This window comes from Notechis scutatus, chromosome 1 (assembly GCF_049901735.1).
Source record: "Notechis scutatus isolate UNSWTSFEM ecotype Mainland chromosome 1, rNotScu1.2, whole genome shotgun sequence".
In the NCBI taxonomy this organism is placed as follows: Eukaryota; Metazoa; Chordata; class Lepidosauria; order Squamata; family Elapidae; genus Notechis; species Notechis scutatus.
This window is the reverse complement of record NC_142009.1, coordinates 266,868,405-266,894,649: the sequence shown is the minus strand read 5'-3', so window position 1 is coordinate 266,894,649 and position 26,245 is coordinate 266,868,405. Positions and strand designations below refer to the sequence as shown.

Here is a 26,245-nt window from a genome sequence, read left to right as displayed (position 1 = left end):
ATATGGGAATTTTATAGATATTACCAAAACCAGAAATAGAAAGTCAGACAACTTGGAGATCATAAAACAAAATGGAAATGTTTTTCTTTCATGAAAAAAATGGTTTACTCTATGCTTTAGGTTTACAGCATAATTCTGTAGCACAAAATGGGGGAAATGTTTTGTTTCAAATGCTGGACAAAACCACTGCATTCTGTAGATTCTGCTAAATCATTTCGAGCCAGGCAGAAGAAAACCTATAATGTGTTCGTTCCAGGCTGTAGAGCAGATAAAATCTGGGGAACCAGGAAGAAAATTCTGATGTATTTATCATCCTCTCTGCTCCTTCCTTCCCTCAGTATTCCCAGCACAGAACATTCCACAAGTTTCTAGCACCTTCTCTTCTTCCCTCAGCTGATGCTAATCTTTCAGGAAACGAGTTGCTTACCACCATTTTTTGGACCCTTGGCTATTTCCCAGTTCTATACATGGAGGCAAATACCCCAAATATATATATATTCATTTTAGGCATGGACAAGCCTAAAAAAACTGTAACAAATATTTTGCAAAACTCTATCGGACTTCTTGTACAGGCAGTCCTCGACTTATAACAGTTCATTTAGTGACCGTTCAAAGTTACATCACTGGAAAAAAATGACTTATAACCATTTTTCAGTTACAACCATTGCAGCATCCCCATGGTCATAGGATCAAAATTCATATGCTTAGCAACTGACTCATATTTATGATGGTTGCAGAGTCCAAGATGTTTTGTGACCTTCTGACAAGCAAATTCAATGTGGAAACCAGTTTCACTTAACAACCGTATTACAAATTTACCAACTGCAATGATTCACTTAACCATGGCAAGAAAGATCATAAAATGGAGCTTAATGAATGTCACTTAACAAATGTTTCACTTAGCAACATTAATTTTGGTGTCCTTTATGGTCTAAGTTGAGGACTACTTGTATAGGGTCAGACTGATAAGCAACCCTAGGGTTATTAAAGATTTTTTTTTTCTGGCTGACTTTTGCTTTCTCTATATACAGCTTGTCTCCTATACTCAAATCTATAAAATTGAAACAACTTCTTTTTGACAAAAGGTTTTTTTTTTTAGTAAATTGAATATTTTGTTACATCTTTGCCATGGGACTCTTGTGATTTTTTTAAAAAAAATATAATATGAGGAGCTAGGATGTAAATTTAAGTAAAAACAAGCCACATTGCTTGATTACTGGTATGTCCCTTTTGATAAATAAAATAAAATTAGCTCCTTTATGACTGCATCTTCTACTCTGGAAAGAAACATTTGCCACAAGCAACCAAGCATAGAGAGCACGAAGGATTTTACAGATTAATCATAAAAAATAATGTCAGCTAGCATTATAGGTAACAGAAACTACTTTTCCAGTGGATAATTTCAATTTGAGAATTAAGGTCAAATCTGTCAGAGAAAGTTTGCCATGTTTCCTCTGGTAACATATATGACAGACAAAGACTGTAACTTGCTGAGACGCTCTTTTGAAAATTCTGTCCTTCAAATTTTCTTAAATCTTAGCTGATTTCATGGATTTAAGTTATGCTGCTGAATATACTTAAAATTGCCTCTTGGATATAAGCTATATTATTGAATAGAAAAATATATGAAAATTTTTAGCTGTAGGGTTGGAAACCTTTTCAGATGCTGATGCCATCATGTATCACAATATTGTGGCAACAAATAAATATTTTGAAAATTAATTTTAAAATAGCTCAAATCCTTCAAGGTTATTAAAGATCATGATTATGAATAGTGAGATAGTCAACATCTTATGAAGTTTGGAAAATCTGGAAAAAAATAGCATTTCAAAATTTAATTGTGGAAAAAACCAATTGTGGAATCCTAAGAGGAGCAATATGGACCAAATGCTGCATAACCCTACCTTAGCTTTACAATTGTTGTTAAGATAGTAACTGTGAGCTTTCAATTTGCTGTATTTTCTATTTTAAAGGTTTAATATTAGAATGGTTAAATCACCAATACAATACTTACACCAGAAATCCACCTGCTGAAAACTTTTGGACATGACCAACTCCTGCTTTCCTTTTAGCTTTTTAGGCTCCACATCCACAGAGTGAGAGTCAAACTTTTGAGAGCTGACAAAACAAGAGAACATATGTGATATTCTACTATAGAAAATGAAGAAACAGAAATTAGAACAAGTATAAGCCGTTATACTTGTTATAAGAACAAGTTAGAACCGTTATTAGAACAAGTATAAGCCGTTATCTAGGCTGGTGGCCTAGAGGTGAAGCTCTTGCCTCACAATCTGGAAGCTATGCATTCAGTCCTCCCACTTATGACTGTATGACTATAACCTTGCTGCTTGTATCCTAACGATTTTTATTGACTGTTTCTTAGTATGATTTGATTGCTTATTGTACCCTATGACTATTATTAAGTGTTGAACCTTATGCTTCTTGACTCTTGATGAATGTATCTTTATTTTATGTACAGTGCGAGCATATGCGCCAAGACAAATTCCTTGTGTGTCCAATCACACTTGGCCAATAAAGAATTCTATTCTATTCTAGTGGCAGATACTTCTCTGGGCGCAAAGAGAAAATATCTGCTGTAAGCTCTATGTAGGCATCAGGAAGGACATCCAGCCAGTAAACGTTCAGCTCCATTCAGTGACCCTGACTACAGCCTGATGCAAGGAATTACAGAGTCATTAAAAGAAAAAGTGTTGCTTTAACTCATACTAAAATTAATTTCCTACTTCTTGGCTTGGCTTCAAGTTCTTATGTCAATTTAGCTACTACCTATTTCAAAATATTTTTGAATTCTCACTTCTTGGAACTTCTTTTGAATCAAATCAATTAAATGTACTGGAGTCCTGGCACTAGGTCTACAAATTTCTGTGAGTTCATTTCTGAAGGAAATTTGTAGACTTGGTGCCAAAACTCCAGTACATTCAACTATTTTCAAATATGTCCTCCACTTCCCTTTTGCTCCTTAAGCAACAAAAATACATCAAAACAAGGAAACATGTTTGCCTGTTGTCCTTACACGTATTATTTTGACTTGCTATTTTAATTCCTTACAGCATGGGTGGGCAATTTCTCAGTGAGTGAATATATAAATAAAGGAAAGAAAAGAGAAGAAGACTCTCAGGAGAAGGCTTTGTTGCCATACTTATAATAATCATTTAACAATAGAAAGCCTTCACCAAACACCATGATTTAGTGGTGAACTATGAACCAAGCCATCAGCATTCAACATCAGGCCTTCTTCTCAACTCTGCCCATGGTGAATCCCTCTCTTTCAGAAATATAAAGAGGTATTTGTCCAAGTCACATTTTTCACTCAGTCTGCTATGAACAGGTGTTCTATTCTTTCTCTGTACAAGAAGATATATTATTCCCCTTAACCCAAGTTGCTATACCAGGTTGGGAAGAAATAAATAGCTTTAGGACCAGATGCTAACCATGCCATGGGGGATATAGAAAAAAAGATGTTTTCAAATCAATCTTATAATAAATGTTAATATCTTAAACAGCTTGAACATAGTTTCCAAAATGCTTTTACAGGGATAGAATTGCTATTTTGGTGGAAAACAGAAGGCAGAAGCATTATGCCTATTTTGCCTTGAATGAACAAAAAATAAAGGTGGTATGTAAAAATCCAACAAATAAATGTCCCAATGTTGAGAACTACTTGTGACTGAAGCTGGGACACAAATATGAAAGGTCAAGATTTACACTGTGACCTCACAATGCACATATCCCCCTTATTTGTCTTTGCAATTTGCACAGGATTCCTATATTGATAACGCAAGTTAGAAATTCAAAGGCTCTTACCCAAATTGTCCATATTCTTCTTCCTGGCATGGAGAACATGGTTCTGTCTTGATTGTTACCATTTCTCCTAAGCAATCTTTTACTTTTTCAGTCATGTTCTATAAAAAAAGATAAAGGGAACAATGTAAATTTTCATTTAAACAATGGTTTTTTTTCCTAAACAGATCTTGAAAGACATTGATTCTCCAGCTGATACGACATTAGATATCAGCATTCATAAAATCTGCTATTTAATTAACATTTTAAATGCCAAAATGCAATATTAATATTTCATCCAGTCAAAATTAAATACCAAGCATCCATCTCACCACACTTTTCATAACAAATTTTTCCAGCAACAGGTAATATTAAAAATGTCAAATAAATTACCCCAATTGAGTGGGGGGGTCTCCTAATTCACCAGATATTGGCTGGATATCAGCTACAAGCCAGTTTATTAACATTACCCTAAAACAGTTTCCCCAAAGCTGATGTTTCAGAATTTTTGAACAATAACTCCTACTTCCTAAAAGACGATACATTTGATGTACTATATCTGGAGAATTAGGAACTAGTCCAAAATATGCTAAGTCAGGCTAAGATTTTTCACATATAACTTTAGACAAGCTCATCAGAAAACCATGCAGATTCTCTTCTGTTCTTACATACTTGAAATCTGCTGCAAAATACAGTACATACTGATTATTTTGTTCTTCGTGCTAATCAGGTTGCTAATAATGAAAACATTTATTGATTCTAGGAAATGCAGCGTTGCAAGTTGAAAAAATTAAATTAAAATACACTGCAGGATGCAGGGTCAGTATTTTCTACACTGTATTTCAAGTTTTCTTAGGTTATAGGAGATGACCAGGCTGAGCTTGAGGGAGGGGTCAAAACACGTCATCAATTATGAGTCCCTTCATGCCCACAAGAGATCTAAGTCCATTGCACTTTGAATTATTTATCTACCCTCAAATTGCTTAGACCTTTTGTAATTCAGAAACTTGTAGAGAAGCAAACTTGCAATAAATCTTTATACTCATTTGAACTACCTGGATATCCTGATTTCCCTAGCCCTTGATAATACTATTCTATTAGAATACAGACTTTTGAGCCATATTGCTACTTGAACATAACTTTACAAGAAAAATAGTACATCAGATCCTCTATTTCTTAGGCCATAAGGCAAAACCCATATTAAAACAACTGCAGTTAGTGTTCTATCAGGCACTCTATATTAGGTTTATATTTCACCAGGACTAATAAAAACTACTTACCTGAAGCTACTGTTTCTACATGTTACAGCCCTCCCTGGCTGTAAATTTATTTATTTTTTAAAACATCCTCAAAAGCCTACTCTATTTTTCATCACAATAATATAAAATGAGAATCTCCATAGACATATTAAGATAAAGTTAAAATTATACAGACATTAGCTTATGTGTATAACTGAAAATATATTTTAACTCAGGTTTTGCTTTTGATGGATGGTATTTATTGTAATCTTCCTTTCATAATAAATCTTGTTACCTGTCTAGAAAGCTTCGTGTTGAAACATAGAATAAAAATGTATTCTAATTCTTGATATTACCTTGCTTCTTAAGCCCTATAGAAACACTTCTCAAAAGTTAAAGAATTGATATTGAAAGCCTAAATTTGCCTTTTTGGATTACATTTTAAAATATTTTATTTTATTATATTTTCATATTGCTTCCCATGTCAGTTTCTGAAAAGCATACACAAACAATAACTATTGTAATACAACATTAAATTAATTGCATTACATTGAAAAGTAATTAATGTAAACAGTTTATTTAAAAAGTGGGTGAGAAATAAGGCCTCAACGGTGCCTAAAAATGTGCACGCAGATACTATTTTGTCTTTTAAAAACATTTCTCTCACAGTAATGGTATCTGTATCAAAAAGAATCAAGCATAAAAACGCAAATTCCTTGCCCAGTTTTGCTATTTTATGCAGGTTTCATATCAATTTTTGGTAACTTTTTATATTACCTTTAGCAGCATTGGAGCCACTACAGCTCCTGATGTCTGATTTCTTGCAAGCTTTTAACACTTTCATTATACAACTGACATTTTTCAGGGCTTGCAAATCTGTCTACATGGTTGAAACACTTTTAGCTCATCTTCTCTAGTCTAAATATTTCCATAGTATTCAATCTGTAAAAAATGAAAAATAAAAAATAAAACCAGAGTTATGCATTGGATTCCTGAATGCCTTGATTCCTACGGCTTCTTCTCGTCCACATACAGTAAAAGAAGATTAGGTTTGAATTCCTTAAGAACATAACACCGAATGCAATACAATTTTTAAAACTGCACTATACCAGAAAGGAAGATTCCATGAATTACAATAATTCATCTTATATTTGGGAGGAGGGGATGGTTGTTTCCATTACTGACTTTTTTGTGAAGGAACATCAAGCTTCTTAAAGACTTAATCTTTCTTTTAGGTCACTATATTTATTGCACACATAAAAAGTACCCCAAACAAGTGTTTTAGTAACTACTTTAAGTCAAAGATGTTTACAGAGGTTCTTAGAATATAACAACCCACTTAGCCTTGAAGCTCTTAATTTATGATATTGTTTTCAGACTGGATTTCCAATAGCAGCCAGAAAAATCTGTTCTTCGGATACAAGATGGCAACAACACAAGGAAATAAAAATATTACCGTGTTTCTCCAACAATATGGCCACCACCAATAGGAAGACCCAGCATGTTTTCTAGGCATAAAATCAAATTAAGCCCCTCCCCCCAAATTTAGGCCTATATTAAAACATGCAAAATGAGGGGAAGGGTGGGGGGACTTGCCGTTAGGAGCGCCCCGCGGGCAGCAATTCCTCGCCACCAGCCACTCCTAACGGGTGATCATGGCGAAGCGCAGAGAGCTCCCTACTCCCACCAAACACCTTTCCTACAGACCCAAGACCTTTGGCACCTGCCGCTGTTGCTTTCCCTTCTGCCCATTCCACCGCCATGTTTGGAACTGCCGCTTCCGTGTTTGGAGTGCCGCTACCATTTGGAGTGCTGCCGCCATTTGGAGCACCGCCGCCATGTTTGGAGCTGCCGCTTCCGTGTTTGGAGCTGCCGCCGTGTTTGGAGTGCCACCGCCATTTGGAGCACCGCCACGTTTGGAGCTGCTGCCATGTTTGGAGTGCCGCCGCCATTTGGAGCACCGCCGCCACGTTTGGAGCTGCCACTTCTGTGTTTGGAGCTGCCGCCGTATTTGGAGTGGCGGCGGCGCTCCAAATGGCGGTGGTGCTTCAAACAGTGACAGTGCTCCAAATGGAAGCGGCAGCTCCAAACATGGCGGCGGTGCTCCAAATGGTGGTGGCACTCCAAACACGGCAGCAGCTCCAAACACAGAAGCGGCAGCTCCAAACACGGCGGCAGCTCCAAACACGGAAACGGCAGCTCCAAATGTGGCGGCGGAATGGACAGAAGGGAAAGCAACAGCGGCAGGTGCCAAAGGTCTTGGGTCTGCAGCAAAGGTGTTTAGTGGGAGTAGGGAGCTCTCTGTGCTTCGCCATGATCACCCGTTAAGAGCGGCTGGTGGCGAGGCTGCCCGTGGGGCGCTTTAGATGAGGATGAAAGGGGGGGAATTAAGTCACCCCCAAAAAGACGGCCTAGCCGTTTTTTCGGGGGTCAAAAAAATATAAGACCCAGCCTTATTTTATGAGAAACATGGTACAGACATACAAATGCACAAATACATGTGCAATACAAATAATGTTGATGGTGTCATTACTAGGTCCCTTAATAATGTGACCAACAGGGTGTGTAAGTATAACTGACCTATTGCCAGCCATTCAAAGTAGCCCAGACAGGAAGGCAAAACCATTAAGTATTAGCACTACTTTTACTGTGGAGTTACACTAATAGAATTTTTCAAGTGTGAAAGCTCTTTCCCCTTCCCTTATTTCAGACAACATAGGCGCCTTCTGTATCCCCATTCGTTTTGGACAAAGATTTCATTTATCAGACTATTGTCTAGGGCTAGGCTGTGGCTCTTACTCCTCTCTCTCAAGGTTAGTCTCACAATCCATTATAGCTACGTTATTTTGATTTATGTATATTCATTGCTGAAATGCCTTATATTGTTAGCAATAGCCATTCAAGGTTAGATCAATTATAATTATATACTGAAACTTATGTGTCATTCCAATCAAAGCAGAACTCTGGCCAGCTTAAATTCATTAAAAATATTGATATTGTATTCCATACAACAAGAAAATACACCCAAAGAACAACAACATACAAAAATCCATAACAGAAGTTTCTCTCATAACAAGTTGGGGATACTCCCAGGTGTTGGCTTTTTATATACAAGTACAGACTCAGCTTAATGACATCATAAGGAGTCTATCCATCGGGGGCTCTCGCTGCAGCATGGAGGAGAGGCTAAGGCAATTATCTGCATATACTCTGTGAACTGCTAGGGTGGAGCTCTTTTAATCGTATTTCTGCTGACCAAACTTTCCAAGATCCACTGACTTTTTATCCCCTGGGAAAGTAGGTCCTCCCTCTACTCTGAACTACATTCCATCACAATAAAAATATTATGTGAACTATTCATTATTTTTACTTTGGTCCAATTTTGTTTTGATTGTCATTGTTGCATGTATTAGTTTATGCTTTAATAGTAAAAATAAATATCATTCAATAAAATTGTTTGAATGTCTATTGAGAGCATTAATAATATCTATTAATAGATACATCTATTAATAATAAAGAAGAGCCCTTTGATAATTAAAATAAACAGAGACTATTGGTGTTAAGGGTGTTAATAATGTGAATAAATAAAATAGATTTTTGTACAAGCTATTAATTCACAGTTTGCATCATCAGACACATAGAGAGGGAGGGAGAGAGGGAGAGAGAGAGAGACGGAATGAGAGAGAGAGAGAGAGAGAGAGAGAGAGACGGAATGAGAGAGAGAGAGAGAGTTATGGGGAGGGAGAAGGGAAGAAATAGTTTAAAAAGAAATAAAAGACAATGTTGATTACCTATAAACAAAACAGCAGTTGTGTTTGATATAGACATTTTCCTCCTGTCTAGTTAACATATACAGTTAGATAAAAATTATAGTCTTTCCTCAATCTCTGAAAATTATATTATCTTCATGAATTCTAACACTACGGCTTTGCATTGAAATCAGTCTTTGTAATTCCTGGTCTGTTCACTAATCTTTTGCTAATTCCACCAGGCATGCTAAATGTCAACCTTCATCATTCTAAATTTCCCCAAAGAGTACACAAAGTTAGATATATTATGCACATTTAAATATAGAAAAAAGCTGGTAAAAACAAAGGAAGATGACTGGAATATTTCTACTATAAGCTCCTTCTCTTGTTTACTCACTCATGGCCCTCCTAAAGTTCTAAATGAAAAAAAAATTAATAGGTTTTCTCTTGAGCTCTTACAGTATTACATATAATAAATATAAAACTTTGGTAATTATCAGCAACTGAGAGAGAAAAAGATTAGAAAGAAAGAAGTATTATGACGATTTGAGAAAAAGTATTTTATCTTGGTAGAGTAATTTATTAATTAAAGTGTTTTTGGACCCATTAGTGGTATGGAACAGAACTTGAAAGAAAACCTTTCTAGCTGCTCTTACAAGTTGGGCATATAGTATTCACATAAATTAGAGTTTTTCGTGTACTTTGGTCCCAAGCCATTTTAGGCATTTAATATACAAAACTAGCTCCTTGAAAATACAAAATTAGTTTCTGGAAACCAACTAATAACCAGTGCAACTAAAAAAATATGCTATCCTTTAAAGTCAGTCAAAACCATAAGTGCAATATTATAGACCGAACTGTAACATCAGAAGTATCTATAAAGCAGTTCCACATATATTGCTTTGTCATAATCTATAATAACAAGAAGATGGGTCACTCTGGGAACATCATTAGGCTATACAGAAATGGTTACAATCAAAGTTGAAAGTATGTCTCTGGTGCCAAAGCTCACATCTGTGCATCAAATAGCAAAGCCATGCTGAGAACCATTCTTAAATCTAAATATAGAGTGAGATCTGGATCAGCCTTACTACTTTTTTAAGAGTAGTTCTTTCGCAATCATATTTCATTTTGGCTTATTAAACCTCATTCAAATCAGACAAGACATCTATAGACAAACCAGCTGTAGCTGGAATGAGATTTACAGCTGGGTATCAGCTGCATACTGATGACACTTCATAACATCTTCAAATTCTTTATGCAAATATTAAACAGGATAGGATTAGTTACACCAAATGACACTGATGCTTTTCTGCTAGCAGATAAGTATTCGAACCTCTTAAAATGATGCTCCTCCTGACCTATCTGATCAATCATATTGAAAGTTCCAATAAAACTAATAAAATGGATGCATTCACATCTAATATCTAAATCTTTGTACACATCTATTAAATAAAGTGGCCATGGCCATTTTTGGTACTGAACCAAGGTTTGAATCCTGACTAAAGTAAATCCAGATAATCTTTTACTCAGACATTATGATACAGACTTTATGATTTTACCCAGGAAAAAGCAGATTACGGACAAGAATAATTATCCGATCTGTTGGGATCTTAAGGGATCTTTTTCAGCTCTCCTCAAGTAGAGTGGAATATCTCTGCAATTAAAGACCAGCAAGGTACCTGTGCTTCGCTATAAAACTCTGTGATCAGGAAAGTTTTTGGGGAGGAAAATGTGGAAAAATGTGCCTCTGCCTACTAGCATCCATTGGTATTCATCTGGCTACCATCCTGTCAGTGTGTGAGAGAGGTCAGGGCTGTTTGGAAACTGAAACAGTATTTGCTGTGTGAGCAAGGAGGAGACAGCAAGGAACCTCAGTGTGGCTTAGTTGAACTGCAGTGGAAGAGATTTCTTTTCAGGTGGGGAGGGGGAGTAGAACATCATTCAAAACTAGGCATGCATGTCCCTAACTACCTCTATTCCAACCACAATTGGTCTTAAATGCAAGCTACTCAATGCAAGAAGCCTTGTAAATAAAATACCTGAATTTCTCCTCTTACTAAATACGGCTAAATTCGACATTATATTTGTCTGTGAAAAATGGTTCAACACATCTCTCCCTGACTCCATTACCACAGTAAGAGACTATCATGTTTACCGATCAGATCGTGAAATCAGTAGAGGAGGTAGTGTTGCTATCTTCTATAAAAAGTCCCTACATCTAAAAAACATCCAAGTTTCCCAGGAGCTTGCTATTCCTGAAATCGTCTGTGAACTGTCCTTAAATATCACATTTCGGTTCTTATTATGTTACAGAGCCCCTGATTATGACATCGAACATGTAAACAAGCTAAATGCACTACTAACATGGGCAGCATCCTGCCCACACGCTTTTATCTTTCTTGGTGATTTCAATCTACCTCATATTAACTGGGACCCTTAACAATTTACAACTGAACCCACATATGCAACCTTCTACAATGCAGTAACAAATCTGGGACTAGAACAACTAGTAACCAACAACACTAGACTTAACAACTGCCTTGATCTCATCTTCTGCAATAGTTTGAATTCAATTTACGGAATACAAATTAAAGAACCCTTTTCCAACAGTGACTACAACATGATTGACTTTTGTCTCAACATACATTCACACAAAAATCATCACAACGATGGCATCTCCAATTATAACTTCAAAAAAGGCAACTATGATCTTATAAACAATGATCTCTCATCCCTTGATTGGCAATTTCTATTCTCTGGATGCAATACTGTAGAAGACTATTTCAACGTATTTTTACTTGAAGACAAAAGAGTCATCAAACTATATGTACCATTAACAACTCCCAAAACCAGAAAAAACAAATTACCCATAACAATAAGGAAGCTTCAATCCAAAAAGAAATCATTTTGGCAGAAAAACAAATCTAGTCACGTTGCCAACTTCAAAAGCCGATACAAAAATTTATGCCACCCGATAAAAACTGAATGCACCAATTATCGCATTAAACAAGAAGAAAACCTTCTACACACCAATTTCACCTGTGCTTTCTACAATTTTGTAAACAATAAACTAAAAGACTCAAAGTCCAGCCCACCCCTGAAAGGACCTAATGGTAAAGACTGCAACGACGACACCATTAAAGCCAACCTCTTTAACACATTATTTGGCTCGGTATTTGTAAACAGCAATGGATCATGCCCAGTATTTCCTAGTCGAATCACAGACAACTACAATGATCTAATACACATCGATTTTACAGAAGACAATGTTGAAAAAGCACTACGCAATCTAAAACCATCTCTATCTATTGGACCGGACTGAATATGTGACTACTTCTTAAAAAAGCTACCCACTGCCATAGCTGAACCTCTAAGCATAATCTTTGAAAAATCTTTCAGGACCAGCTCCTTGCCAAAACTATGGTCACAAGCCACGGTCATCCCCATCTTCAAAAAGGGAGACCCCAGCCTAGTTGAAAATTACAGACCAATCTCTTTATGCTGTGTCACCTGTAAAGTCATGGAATCAATTATTAACCAATCCATCATCCTCCACTTAGAAACAAACACCTACTCTCTAATAAACAATTTGGTTTTAGGAAAAAGCTATTATGTAATCTGCAACTCTTACACTGAAAAAACATATGGACACAACTCGACCAGGGCAAAGCAATAGACGCAATCTACATAGACTTCTGTAAAGTCTTTGATTCAGTGGTACATGACAAACTACTCCTAAAACTAAAATCTTACAGTATCTCTGGACACCTGCATAACTGGATAGAAGCATTCCTGTCAAACAGACAACAAATGGTCAAAATTGGGAGTGTCCTATCAAATTCTATGCCTGTCAGCAGTGGTGTCCCCCAAGGCAGTGTTCTAGGACCAACTCTTTTCATACTCTACATAAATGACCTCTGTGATCATATCAAGAGCAACTGCATTGTCTTCGCTGATGATGTAAAGCTATTCAATACTGCTACCCTTCAAAAAGACCTTGACTATGTATCAGAATGGTCAAACAAATGGCAACTTCAAATCTCAACAAATAAATGCTCTGTCCTACATATTGGCAAAAAAAAAAAAAAAACAGAAAATAAAATACAGGCTGAATAGTCAAGACCTTGTTGATGATCCAAACTCTGTCAAGGATCTTGGAGTACTCATCTTAAATGACCTAAGTGCTAGAGCCCACTGTAACTACATAGCCAAAAAGGCATTAAGAGTTGTTAACCTAATCTTTCATAGGTTTTTCTCTGGTAATATTACACTAATAACTAGAGCATACAAAACATTTGCTAGACCAATACTCAAATACAGCTCATCAGTCTGGAACCCACATTACGTATCTGATATTAACACAGTTGAGAAAGTCCAGAAGTATTTCACAAGAAGAGTTCTCCACTCCTCTACTCGTTGCAGAATACCTTATGCCACCAGACTTGAAATTCTAGACCTAGAAAACCTAGAACTACACCGCCTCCGGTCCGATCTAAGTATAGTATATAAAATCATACATTGCAATGTCCTACCTGTCAATGAATACTTCAGCTTCAACCATAACAACACAAGAGCAAACAACAGATACAAACTCAAGGTTAATCGCATCAAACTTGATTGCAGGAAATACGACTTCAGCAACAGAGTGGTCAATATCTGGAATACTCTACCTGACTCTGTGGTTTTTTCCCCAAACACCAAAAACTTTAAGCTTAGACTGTCTACTCTTGACTTCACCCCTTTCCTAAGAGGTCTGTAGGGGGCGTGCATAAGCGCACCAATCGTGCCTACCGTCCCTGTCCTATTGTTTCTTTTATATATTTTTTATTTTTCTTATATGTATCCATGTATTCATAACTATGTTTTTAATTATACCTATTATCTTGTAAGCAATTGACAAATAAAAAATAAAATAAACAAAAAAACTCCTTAGCATCAGAGTGTTTTAATAATATAGGAAATACTACTGCTCTGATGGTCATTTCAAAAAATCCTTTCTTAGTGAACACCTAGAAGCCAAGAGGAGCATACGTGCAAAATTTCAAGTTTGTGGGCTTTATAGTTCTGGAGATTTTGTGATGATGCATGCTTTTTCTTTTTTATATATATAGATAGTTGTGGATAAATAGTCAAGACACATACAATCATCCATCTTGAGAGTTTAATGTTCTCTAATTTTAGATAACAGCACTTATGCATCTATGCATGACAGATAGTTTTAATGTAGGGGCAAGTTCTCCTCCAAGCTTCTTGCTTACTTACCTAGGCAATCTTGTCTTTGAAGTTCACAAAGAATCTTGTAAGGAATTATTTCAAGATGTTAATAGGTGTTGCTTTTACACTTTCAAAAATCCTACCTCATTCAGGTTTGGTGCATCCGAGAATTGCAAACTGTTTTTTTTTAATAAGTATTAAAGATAATAGGATAAAAAAGCTATTAAAATATTGCATTGACTTTGGTCATATCTTCATTTGTGTTTATGCTTACTTGCTACAAAACTTTAGAATATTTTTTCCAGCCTTGCCACAATATTTAATACAGAGTATGCATATGCACGTTTAGTATTATTTTTTAGTTTCCCATCTATTTATATATTTAAAAAGTGTAAATATCTCGTGGGCAAATGCCCAGCACTCTCCATACTCTTTAAAGGAAAAAAAAATCAGTGTATCAAAAGGTATGCTGTAATTTATCTAGTGAAGATAGTATCCAATCCTTGGATTACATTTCCATGGGGATGGTGACTGATACTATCTCCTAAGGTATGCAAATGATTGGTATCCCAGAGCATAACAGGAATAAAAAGCAATTTTGACTGCAAATAAGCAGTATGTACAGTGCCAAGATCCTTTCTCATGTTTTGTGATCATATTTATAGAAGCGTCATCATATCACAGAGAATATTAGCAAAACAGCCACTTGTGAGTATACTTTCCTAGTGTTAATCACGGTTAAACCAAGCCTGGAATAAGGTAAGAAGAAAGACAAGGATTCAAATTACCCAACTACACTTGCCAGTTGCTTTGGAAACATTCTACTTCCCATTTGTATTTATTGTCCATGGAATTAGAAGACAGTGTCTCTTAAAATTGCTGGGAATTTCCAGTCCTGCTACTTCTACACAAAGTGCTGCATCCCTCCCTTCAATATTCTTACTATGTAGACCTCTTTGGGGACTCTTAAACATTCTTTTGAAGAACTATTAACAGACAAGAGTCTTCTCTAGTTTTTACTTCTGCAAATTTTGCCATATGTTTTATACAAGAGAAATATGGAATTCTATCAAGGTCTGCATCAAGTCTTATGCAGGAATCTATAATATCAAAACATCAAGATTACTTAAAATTAAATCTGTGTTTTGTTGACACAACAATTACAATTTGACAATTACTTGATCATTGAAAGGAAGCTTTTGTGAACCATAGATTATGCAGTCTGTATAATCATCCACAAAATGTCTTTATATATTAAAGATATCACTGATAAGGTCTGGGGAAATAGAACAGAAAATGTAATTTCGAGTTAGTTTTGGAATTCTAATTACTTCTAATATTAGAAAAATGACATTTTTTCATTACATTGGAAAACAAAAGCAAAAACAGGGTATAGTTTTATTTTATTTTTCTTATCAATATTAAAATAGCGCCTGCTAGTAGTGCATTATGTAATAATGTCTTAAATCTAAAATTCATCTTCTAGGATTGTGCTGCTTTAGGGAGCTGCAGTGAAGGGAATAGTCCATGCATTCCAAAACACCTTTTTGCCTTTGAATCCAAACTGCTACATTAAGCCTATTTCACATCATTTTATGTGAGTCTGTGCCAACCCGATGTTCTCTAGCTGAATACATTCATTTAGCACACATTACCAGTCAGTGAAATAATCTCAACATTGACTAGGGTTATTCTTTGTTTGGCTATAGTGTTGTGAAAGATATATTTCTCCTTTTACTGTGCAAATTAAAAAGTTAACTCACTAACAAGTTATGAGGGTTGCATGAAAATAGTTATTGTCTCCAATTACAACTTGAAGTATCATTTTCTGAAATATGGAAAATGAAGTCCAATACAGCTAGAGATATCCAGGTTGCGAAAGGCCATATATCAAAAAAGTTTACCATTCTATAAAACAACTAAGTCCTGCCTTTGTTAATGCCCCATGATCAAGTATCCAAGGAACAGAAAGGCTAAACAAAATACAGTTGGTGCAACTGTTTTTATTAAATCCCTAATCTGAAAACCTTGACAGCTTTGAGAGGCAGTCTTAATGCTACATTTAGTTTATAAACCAGGTTATAAACCAGGTTGGTGAAAATTAAAATAACTGTAATGCTTGCCTAAAGATAATTTATTCATCAATATGACTTTCTTATCTGCCCTCCACCCTTGCAATAAGTTAGTGATGGAGCAGAGGCTACAGTATGAAATCTGGTTAGATGTTATGTTCACCCCTCTACCAGAATACCCCAAAATATTCAAATATTTCATATTAGAACTAGCTGTCGTCTGAATTCTAAGATGTACCTTAAACATTCTGAAAAAGAAACCCAAGATATTGTACAGAAATATGGTATCAAAAGATATGGAAGAAGAAAAAATATTCAGACTGGAGAGAAAAGTTAGTTTTATAGAGATTTGGACTACAAATACAACAATGCACATAGGATATTTAAATGAAGTGCCTTTCAGTTACATATTCTAGCAGTCCCGGCCTTTGAAAAGCCATCTTAATTTTAGAGGACCTCCCTGTTCTAAATTGTTGGGAAATGAGCATTATGTATTCAACAGCTTTTAGGAGACATAGGATGCTGTGGAGCTTATGGAATAATAAATTCACTCAGTACATGGCTTTTCTCTGGGAATCTTTTGGTATGTTAGCCTTCATTTTCCTGAATTCATAAAATTATAGAAGTTGCAGAATCTAGGCATGACTCTTCCCTTAATGACTAATAATAGAAATAAAGTAATAGTGGTTCAATGTCTATGGAGATTCTCAGTCATTTAGTTCATGGCTGTCCCAAAGGTGCTTTTTTTTCTGATGAGGAACTGAAGAAGCTTCTCAGATGAGAAGTGAAACATCTTCAAGGAAAAACAAAGTCCAGTTACCTTTTTAAAAAGCACCGTTGGTAATAGGGGTTCATATATATAACCTCAGAAAATATATATATTTTCTGGGAGGCATGATTCTTTGATCTGGTAAGTAATGAAATATGCACAAAGCTATTAGTAGAGACAAAAAAGGATTAGTTAACAGAATGTCGTCATGTATACTGTAGAATACACACATATATACAGATATATAGTATGTATGGTATTCAGCTTTGTTCGGGTATTTTCCCACGTCATTGTAGTTGTGCTTTTAAAGTTATAGCAACGTTTCGGCAGAATCTCATCTGCCATCATCAGGCTTCTGTATTGTGTTTGTCTGTGTGTCAGACTTTCACAGCTGTTTCAGTTTTAAATTTGGGGCTAGCCTACTGTTGTGCCAGAATGGTTTTTTCTTCATCCTGATTGGTTGGGAGTCTTGGTCTGTTTATTGGTCTTGGAGTTTGCTGTGTTCTTCTTGATTGGTGTTTCTAATATCTTCTGTCTGTTTTGTGGCTTTTTTGTCTTGATTGGCTGGCAACATTGTGTTCCTGTATTGGAGGCTTTTAGTGCAGCTTGGCTCCGAGTAAATGGACAGCTATCATTTGTTAGGAAGCTAGGTTTCATCTGGGTGCCTGGCTGGGGTGTGTTTGAGCTGGAGGTACCAGGGGAGATCTGTTTGTGCCCAGGTGTTTGCCTGGCTTGTGGTGTGGAGATTTTTTTGTTTGTGAGTGCAGGCTTCCAAATAATTGACAGTCTGGTGGAATCATCTCTTCTATTCATGCTTTCAGGTCTTTTTTCAATCTCTATGGCTTCTCTGATAATTCTGTAGCTGGGGTTTTCTATAGTGGCTAGGGTTTTGGTGCATTGAAGTTGATGTTATGACCTGTGGCTTTCATGTGTTGGACTAGTGAGGAAGTGTGTTCCAGCTTTTTTACTGCATTTTTGTGTTCATCTAGGCGGGTAGTTATTCTTCTATTGGTCTGTCCAATGTATGTGGCCGGGCCTGATGTGCAGGGGACTTCATATATGCCTTGATTTTCCAGGTCAATTTAACCTTTGGGGTTTCTAAGGATGGCTGCTATTTTTCTGTCTGTTTTGAAGGCAGTCTTGATGTGATGCCTGTGTAGTATCTTACTGATTTTGTCTATATACTACACAGGCATCACATCAAGATGTAAAAATCTGACTCACAGACGAACACTATACAGAAGCCTGATGATGGCAGATGAGATTCTGCCGAAACGTCGCTACAACTTTAAAAGCACAACTATAATGACGTGGGAAAATACCCAAACAAAGCTGAATACCATACATACATACATACATACATATATACACATACATACATACATATTCATTCTTAAGTTTTCGCGGGTACTTACATGTAAGGTATTCAGCTTTGTATACATACATATACATATATACATACATACACATACACACACACATGTATTTCTGCTTAAGAACTATTAAAGGTACTGCTAACACCTAGTTCCACTAGCTTGAAATGCTTCAAAATGTTCCCATCAACAGTAAATTCCAAAATTTAATGTTCTGGAAACAAGAGCAACTATGTTAGTTTCATGCTGGTACTGGAATTTCCTCTCACTGATTGCAATAGGAGGGAATATTTTAACAAAGAAAAAAAATCACGGGGAAAATATCCTGGATCTCAATAATGCAATTACTAAAACTGCAAGACAGACTCTTTGTACCTACATAGGATGGCTCTTTTCTTGATGAGAAACTATCTGCCTTTGTTTCAAGACTATGCAGACTTGATCTTAATATGGCTTATAGCTAACATGCCACCCATACTTCATTTTATGTTTAATACACAATTCATAACATTCAATATACAGGACTGAAAGACTGAAGCCCTGAATTAAAGATGCAAATACTGTGGCATCATCAGCCTAGTCTACTTCTTCAAGTATTTATAATGTATTTATAATGAATGAAAAGGAACATCTAAATAATAGGGTGATTTTATTTACTAATAAGGAGCTCAATAATGATAATGTTTAGGCAATAGGAATGGCTGGATTGGCTTTTAAAAAAGCAAGAAAGAATAACATAAACAGATCCATACTGGATCAGATAAGAGAGATCTATTTGGTTCATATTCATTCCCAAAGTGATGACTATGTCTTGCAAGCAAAAATAAATAAAAAATATTACCCTATAGTTCATGTTTCTCAAAAAAAAAAAGACTTAAAAGGCATGCTACCTGTTATGTTAGAAATTAAGCCACCATAACAAGGAAGCATTGATCGCTTTATCTTCCGTAGACTCCTCCTTTTTAAAACCCATTTAAGTTTGCAGATCTCACTGACGAATGACAAAATTTAACCACAAGCTCTTTTTCTTTTGTCACTGATTACTTTCCGACCATTTAACTTGTCTGGATGACCCAAGGTTTTAGTCTAAGTGAAGAACATACGCTTCTACATAACGGATAGCTTTGTATCACTCCTCAAACTAAACCAAGCCTCGACTTATGGGTTTTGTTTTTTGGCGTGTATGGTGTCGTTTCTGTCTTTCAGTCATTTTTGTGACTTCGATTTTTTTTTTCCAGTTCTGCACCGTAGTGACCTGAACGATGCGCGATATTTCTGATATAGGCAGTTTTACTTTTCCCTTCTCGAAATTGGCCAACATTGCATTTGCCTGTCTCGTGGACATTCCTGAACTGTAAGCAGAGATTTCTACCCACTGCAATCGTATCTTTTAGTCCAAACCACTTCTGCTTCATCGCCAAGCGGAACGGCCTACAGAAGCGACCACTGCACAGTCCTTGACCCTTTCTTCTTCTTCTTTTTTTTTTGCACGGAATCCAAAAAACACTTTTTTGCACGGAGTAGACAACTTCACTTTCTCTTGTGCGGGACATCGCTCGTCGGGAAGTAGAGCAAACGAGCCCCGCCCTCGGACGCCTCCGCCTCCTCCTCCCGCGGCGCTTCCAAAGTCACCCAGTTGCTTCGGGACCCCGCCCACACATTCCCTCTGGGAGCGCTCGCTGGCTTACTCGGCCGCCCATTGGAGCGCGACCACGTCACTCCGCGGACGTAATAACAGGGAAAGGTGGGGGAAGAGGAGAGGCAGGAGAGAGGCGCAGAGGAGACGGTGGCAGCAGCGGCAGGAGGGGAGGAAGGGGACGGACTGGGCCGGGCCGAGCTCAGCGCTCGTCCCAGAAGGGAAAAAGAGAAAAATCGAGGCGGCTACTTACCTGCCTGGCCGCGCCCTTCGCCGCCGCTGCTGCTGGGCGAGGACTGCAGAGCAAGCCCCTCTACCGTGGCAAACGGTCCCGCCCGCCCGCAACGGCCCCCAGACCCCGAACCAGCGCTCGCCCAGCTGCCTTCCCTCTCTCCCACCGCCCCGCCTGAACTCCGCAGCCATTTTCGTCGCCACCTTGGCTACCGAAGGGCTGACTCACCTCGGCGCTGCGGGGCCCTGGCTCGTCGTCCGGGGGCAACCCAGCTCTTCTGGCGGCCACCCGCTCTGCCACCCCCGTCGTCTTCTGCCTCCTCCTCCTCCTCCTGCGGCGCCAGCCCGGCCAGTCCAGCCTGGCTCGCTAGTCCCAGGCGAGGACGGGTCCCGGGTCCGGGCCGGGCGCGGTGGCAGAGGAGGAGGCGGCAGCTGCGGCGGCGGCTCCCTCCCTCCCGGCCGTGACCACCATCTTATTAGCACAGGAAATGACATGGCGAACGGAAGAGAGGGGCGTTCGGGGGCTGAGCCCGGGGACCCCCCGAACCCGGAGGAGGAGGGGAAGCAGCGGGGCTTGCGGGCGGGCGGCTTCCAGGCCCAGCCTCGGCGGCGAGGGAGTCTATTCCCCCCGCTCCCCAAATGCTGCGACTCGGCCGTCTCCGTTTTTCCACTGGCTCATTCACCAGGAAGCCCCACGCCCCCGCTTTTCTCCCCGCCATTCTCGGGTTCCTCCCGCGGCGGCAGAGAAAGCATCCGACCCAGAAATAGCGCAGCGTCCGCGTCAAAATGCAAACGCACCGGCAACCTGTCCCCAGAATTTTTTTTTTTTTAAAAGAAATCCAATATTCTGGTTTTTCTGCCTCTCTTCCACAAACTTATGCATTGGTGACCGCTGGGCACGTCTAGGCTTTCTTGGCGAGAGGTGCACTTCACTCCCGTGCGCCTTTGCTTGGAAGCAAATCTTAAGGGCGCTCGCTTTTCAGGAAGGCGATCCCGGTGTGTTTTCGGCCTTTACCTGCCGACTTTGGGAATCGGGAGTTCTGATTTATTTTCTCCCTCCCGTTTTGATTTGGAACTTGCGCTGGAGTGCACGGTCCGAAGGATCAAACTACTGGCATTTCAGAACAAAAGATACTCCTAGAAGTAATTTTCCTGCATCTAGTTGGCTGTAATTCTCAAGGAAAGTTGCAGTTACTCATGTTTGCGTGGGAGTGCTAATAAGGCTCTATATAAATATAAATATACGCGAGGTTTGATAAAATGCTGGGGTCAGGCTATGCAACAGCCAGCAGAGAGGAATAAGTAGTAGTCAGGATTTGGCATACCGAATAAAGCAAATTTTGTCCTAGTATTTCCTGATGTGAAAAGTCCCTACACTGATAAAGCATCTACCAGAATTGCCAGAAAACTCATATACTCAATATTAACTCACTACAGTACTGAGTTAATGGGCCAATGGATTGTTCTGCTAAGTTCATTCAGCAGAGTTGGGAGAGATCTTGGAGGTGTTCTTGTCCAACCCCCTGCTCAGGGAGGAACCCTATACCATTTCAGACAAATGTTTGTCCAATCTCTTCTTAAAAACCTCCAGTGTTGGAGGATTCACAACTTACGGAGGCAAGTTACCCACTTATTGTTCTGTCAGGAAATTTCTCCTTGATCTAGATCGTTTCTCTCCTTGATTAGTTTCAATCCACTGCTTCTTGTCCTGCCCTCAAGTGCTTTGGAGAATAGTTTGACTCCTTTGTGACAACCCCTCATAATTCATTAGGCATAAACATGAATATGCATAAATTAGCCTCTTAGTAGTTAACATGCTGTGTGGCAATGAATATATATTTGCATCATGATCAACTTCTTAAAGATTGCATTTCTTCTTAAGACACCTGAGTTAAGACAGAAGTATCCTAAGCTACACATTAGATTGGATACCTAAACTGTCAAGTTTAGGAATGTCTTATTTTTGAATGTAAAAGTATATTGAGGACAGGGTTATAATCCTATTTGTATTATAAATTAATTTACGAGAAAATTCTCCATATTGACAAGGCATTCAGTCTAAAATACATCCCAGAATCTGTTACCTCATAATATACTATTCTGCGTATCTGGTGGAACAGATTTTAAATTGCAGTACTATATTATAAGTAGATACTGTTGTGAGTTTGTGCCATGATGCTCTATTGCAGGGGTCCCCAACCGCCGGTCCGCGGACCGGTACCGGGCCGCGGAACAAGCCTTACCGGGCCGCTGGTTGCTGGGCGCCGCCATCTTTTTGGTAAAAAAGCAATTTTTCGTCAAAAAGATGGCGGCGCCAGCGCTGGTGAGCTTTTCCGGGTAGAAAGCCATTTCTACCCGAAAAGCTCACCAAGCTAGCGCCGCCATTTTTGACGAAAAATCACTTCCGTGACGTCACCGGAAGTGATTTTTCGTCAAAAAAAGATGGCGGCGCCCAGCTGACGCCGGAACCGGGCCGCGGCGTCGAAAAGGTTGGGGATCCCTGCTCTATTGGATATAAGGAGAGGAAAAAACCTTTATTCACCTTTGCACATTTCATAATTCACACTTATGTTGAACATTATTTGATTTCCAAATCAACATACACTATCCATAAGCAAAACAGCACAAGTCATTGATGCAGAATCAAATCCACCACAGTAATAAATTCAATAAAACCACTAATGACTGTATGTTGTTTGAGGCTGAAGTCTAGATCAAATTCTCAATTTTTTAAACTTGTATAGGATGTTGGAATAACAAATATGTTGTATAACACTGGCCTATTGATCTTGTTACAATTTTCTATAATCTGCTCTTTATAACAGTTTGGTAACTGAATTTAAGTACAGTATAGTTTTTTTTCTAAAGCAGTTTTTTAATCCCTTGATGTTTCATTCTTCCCATCCACTGTTCACACTGAAGTTATTAGGTTAGGCGATTAAAAAAAGATTTGATTTCCATTACTGTATTTTGTTTTCAAAGTATGATATTTTGGTAGCAGAGACCTGAGATTTTTGAGGTGGTAGAATTTATTCCTTATTCTGCTATATATGTAAACTAAGCCATCTGTCATTTTATTAACATGTAAGCCAAATGAAACACGCTCCTAATGTGGTTCAAATAATATTTTTATTTATGGATGTGTGCAAATTTTGAAGATTTGAGCCACCTAACAATGTAATCATTTTAATACCTTTGTATATCTAGAGCTTGTTAAATATTTTCTACTTTTTATTTTAGATTAGTATAATGGGTGGGGAGGGTGTTTCCTTCTTGATGCCTTCCAGGCGAGAGGAAGGGACAGAGGGTTTTGCACTTAAGGCAGATGTTAACGTTCCAGAAAACCTCAACTCCAATCAATAACTCCGAGACACACACGTTCTCAAAGTTTCCTTTTATTAGAGTAGTAAACTGGCACATCTGGGAAATCCTGAATCTGAAAGTTCCAGGTTTCCCTCCAATAAGTAAAAAATTACAAATCCACCCCCTGCACCCCTCATTGCATCACATGCCCCAATCACCATCCATCCCAACTTAAAACATCCCCTCCACCATTCTTCAGCCAGATGCAGAAAGAACATGACCTTGACTTTAAAGAAGAATGCTATTATGTCTAACCACATATGCTCCACGAAATTCCCCCCTCCCATTTTTCCAGGCTCAAGAATGTGGCAGTGTGGAAGCTTCTGGTGATAATATGGCTTCCAAAGCTGAGAGAAGGACTAACAGACTCCTGTTCCCACTATAACTGTCTCTCTGTGTAATAATTAACAAATTGTTGTTCTCCAATCCTTTTTATAAAAGTATTAAATTAATATAGATTCACTACCCTGTTTCTCCAACAATATGGCCTCCCCCAATAGGAAGTCCCAGCATGTTTTATAGGCATGAAATGAAATCATGCGAAATGGTGGGGGGGGCTTGCTGTTAGGAAGAACTTTTGTTGCACACCCAGATATGGTGCTGCCTGCGTTGACCCCGATATGAAGTGCCCCACCAATGCCGAGGTCAACATCCAAGCCATCGCTGCCCGCCCGCCCGAAGATGCAAGGGGGGGGGGAATTAAGCCACCACCGAAAAGATGGCCTAGCCATTTTTTCGGGGCTCAAAAAAAGATAAGACCCGGCCTTATTATATGAGAAACACGGTAGTTTTAGCTCTGGAATTTTGAATTCAACAATGATTGTTTATAAATGTTAAGTTTACTTTAGGATTAAAATAGTAACCATCTTACCAGTCATTCGGGTAATACAAATATAATTCAATATGTAGTTAAATGATTTTGTCCTCTGCTCCGCTTCTTTACTATGCCAAAAGTATGTATGTGTGTGTGTTTGTGTATTTGCCTTTGTCAAAACATTTTGTAATGCATATTCATACCTGGAAAAGAATACTTATGCAAAATTTGCCTCTGCCTCTCTTTTTTTCTTCCAACCTCTTCAACTTGTTAATCCATTTTCAAATTCCATGGAGTTACATTCAATTTACTAATCATTGTGTATGTCTCCCTTTCCCACTTCCCAGTTCTATTAAGTGTTCCACTTTAACATTCTCTATTGGATTCTTGGGCTTGTGATTAAAATCTTTGCATTCATATCACACCCAAGGATTCTGAAGACTTTTATTTATAATCAATGCATTCAGGCATTCCATCAATAATCTGTTTCCAAGGGGCAGATAATTAAACGGGATGGGGAAATTAAACTTTTTGTTCAGCTTTTATTCTATTTAGTTAGCCCACTAACTCAATCTTACAGAAAAAGGATCATTTATTGGTCAGTAACTCTGGTTAAGACGCTGAGCTTGTCGATCAGAAAAATCGGCAGTTCGGCAGTTTGAATCCCTAGCACTGCGTAACGGAGTGAGCTCCCATTACCTGTCCCAGCTTCTGCCAACTTAGCAGTTCAAAAGCATGTAAAAATACAAATAGAACCATTTTGGTGTAGAGGTAACAGCATTCTGTGCACCTTCAGCATTTAGTCATGCCGACCACATGACCACAGAGACGTCTTCGGACAACACTGGCTGTTCGGCTGTGTAACGGAGATGAGCCAGAAATGACTAGCACATATGTGCGAGGGGAACCGTTATCTTTTTAATATACAATTAATTCATTGGAAGGTCATGAAATGCTTTCTAGGTAAGTTAATGCAACATATTACTATAATATTAATCAGAATAGTAAAAATGCATACAATATAGTACCTGTTTGGATGTACATTAAGCCCTAAGACCATAGGCTTAGATAATGACATGATGTGACCATCTAGAAAAAAAAAACATGATATGCCATGATTTTACCGTGAAATATAAATTGAGCCATTTATTCTATCGTAGTAATTCAAAGGTGAATCTGAATACAATTTTCATTTGTTTTTCTGTGGGATGAAATAATACCATTTTCAGTATGTGTGTGGGCTATCTTGATCAAGTGAATTTGGAAGAACCTATTAACTGTCTAAATTGTGATCGTCTATATGATTTGGAATGCAATAGTGGAAGCATCTAAAGACTGCAATCCTGCATACTGTAATCTTGATAAATTGTCTTGGACTGAATTTCAGTTTTAACTTACTTTCCATTGGGACCCTCTTATGTAAATCTCATAGTAATGAGTGAGAACATAGAAAAGGCTTTAATAACCATTAAAAGTTGGCAGTTAACATGCAATCTATTTTAAACTCTCAGTATATATTAGGTCTTTATGCTCTCATTATTTAAAAGAAATAATCTGGTCTCTGATCATCTACTTTAATAATCTCAGCAAGCAATGTAAAAGCTTAATAATTGGCCTTAAACTGTTGGCAATTTAAATAGCCAAGAAAATTAATTGACACACTGGATTAAGTTTAATCAAACAATATCCTTTGTATGACTCATTCTGATCCATTATCAATTCTGCTGCAGCCTAAACTAAACTATTAGAAGTTAATTTTTATTTCTTGTATGCCACTGCTAGAACACATTTAAATTTAAAAAAAGTTAATTAGCAATTCAGGACAGATTTGGTAAGGAAAAAAAATGTAAAATGCATACATAGTCATTGTTTATGCCACTAATGCTTTATTTGGTGTTTATTCATCCATTTACAAACTAGCTAATAAAATAGAACATCTGGTGAGCTGTTGTAGCTACATATGTGTTACTAATATATGAGTT

At 37.9% G+C, this 26,245-nt stretch overlaps 1 protein-coding gene across 4 annotated transcripts in view; it reads right to left on the bottom strand.

Annotated features, from left to right (window-relative positions):
- Positions 1-20,581, bottom strand: part of PRDM11 (PR/SET domain 11) — a 61,523-nt gene extending 40,942 nt beyond the window's left edge. For 2 of the 4 annotated variants that reach the window (XM_026671276.2, XM_087951281.1), the window contains exons 1-3: positions 20,316-20,581; positions 3,826-3,923; positions 2,015-2,118 (exon numbers count right to left, since the gene is read on the bottom strand). In XM_026671276.2, coding sequence (XP_026527061.1) covers positions 2,015-2,118; positions 3,826-3,920 — 199 coding nt within the window. In that variant the 5' untranslated portion in view covers positions 3,921-3,923; positions 20,316-20,581. Of the gene's footprint in view, positions 1-2,014; positions 2,119-3,825; positions 3,924-5,816; positions 5,982-20,315 lie in introns of all 4 variants that reach the window. The other 2 variants (XM_026671277.2, XM_026671275.2) reach the window with 2 other exon arrangements.
- Positions 20,582-26,245: the final 5,664 nt, after the last annotated feature.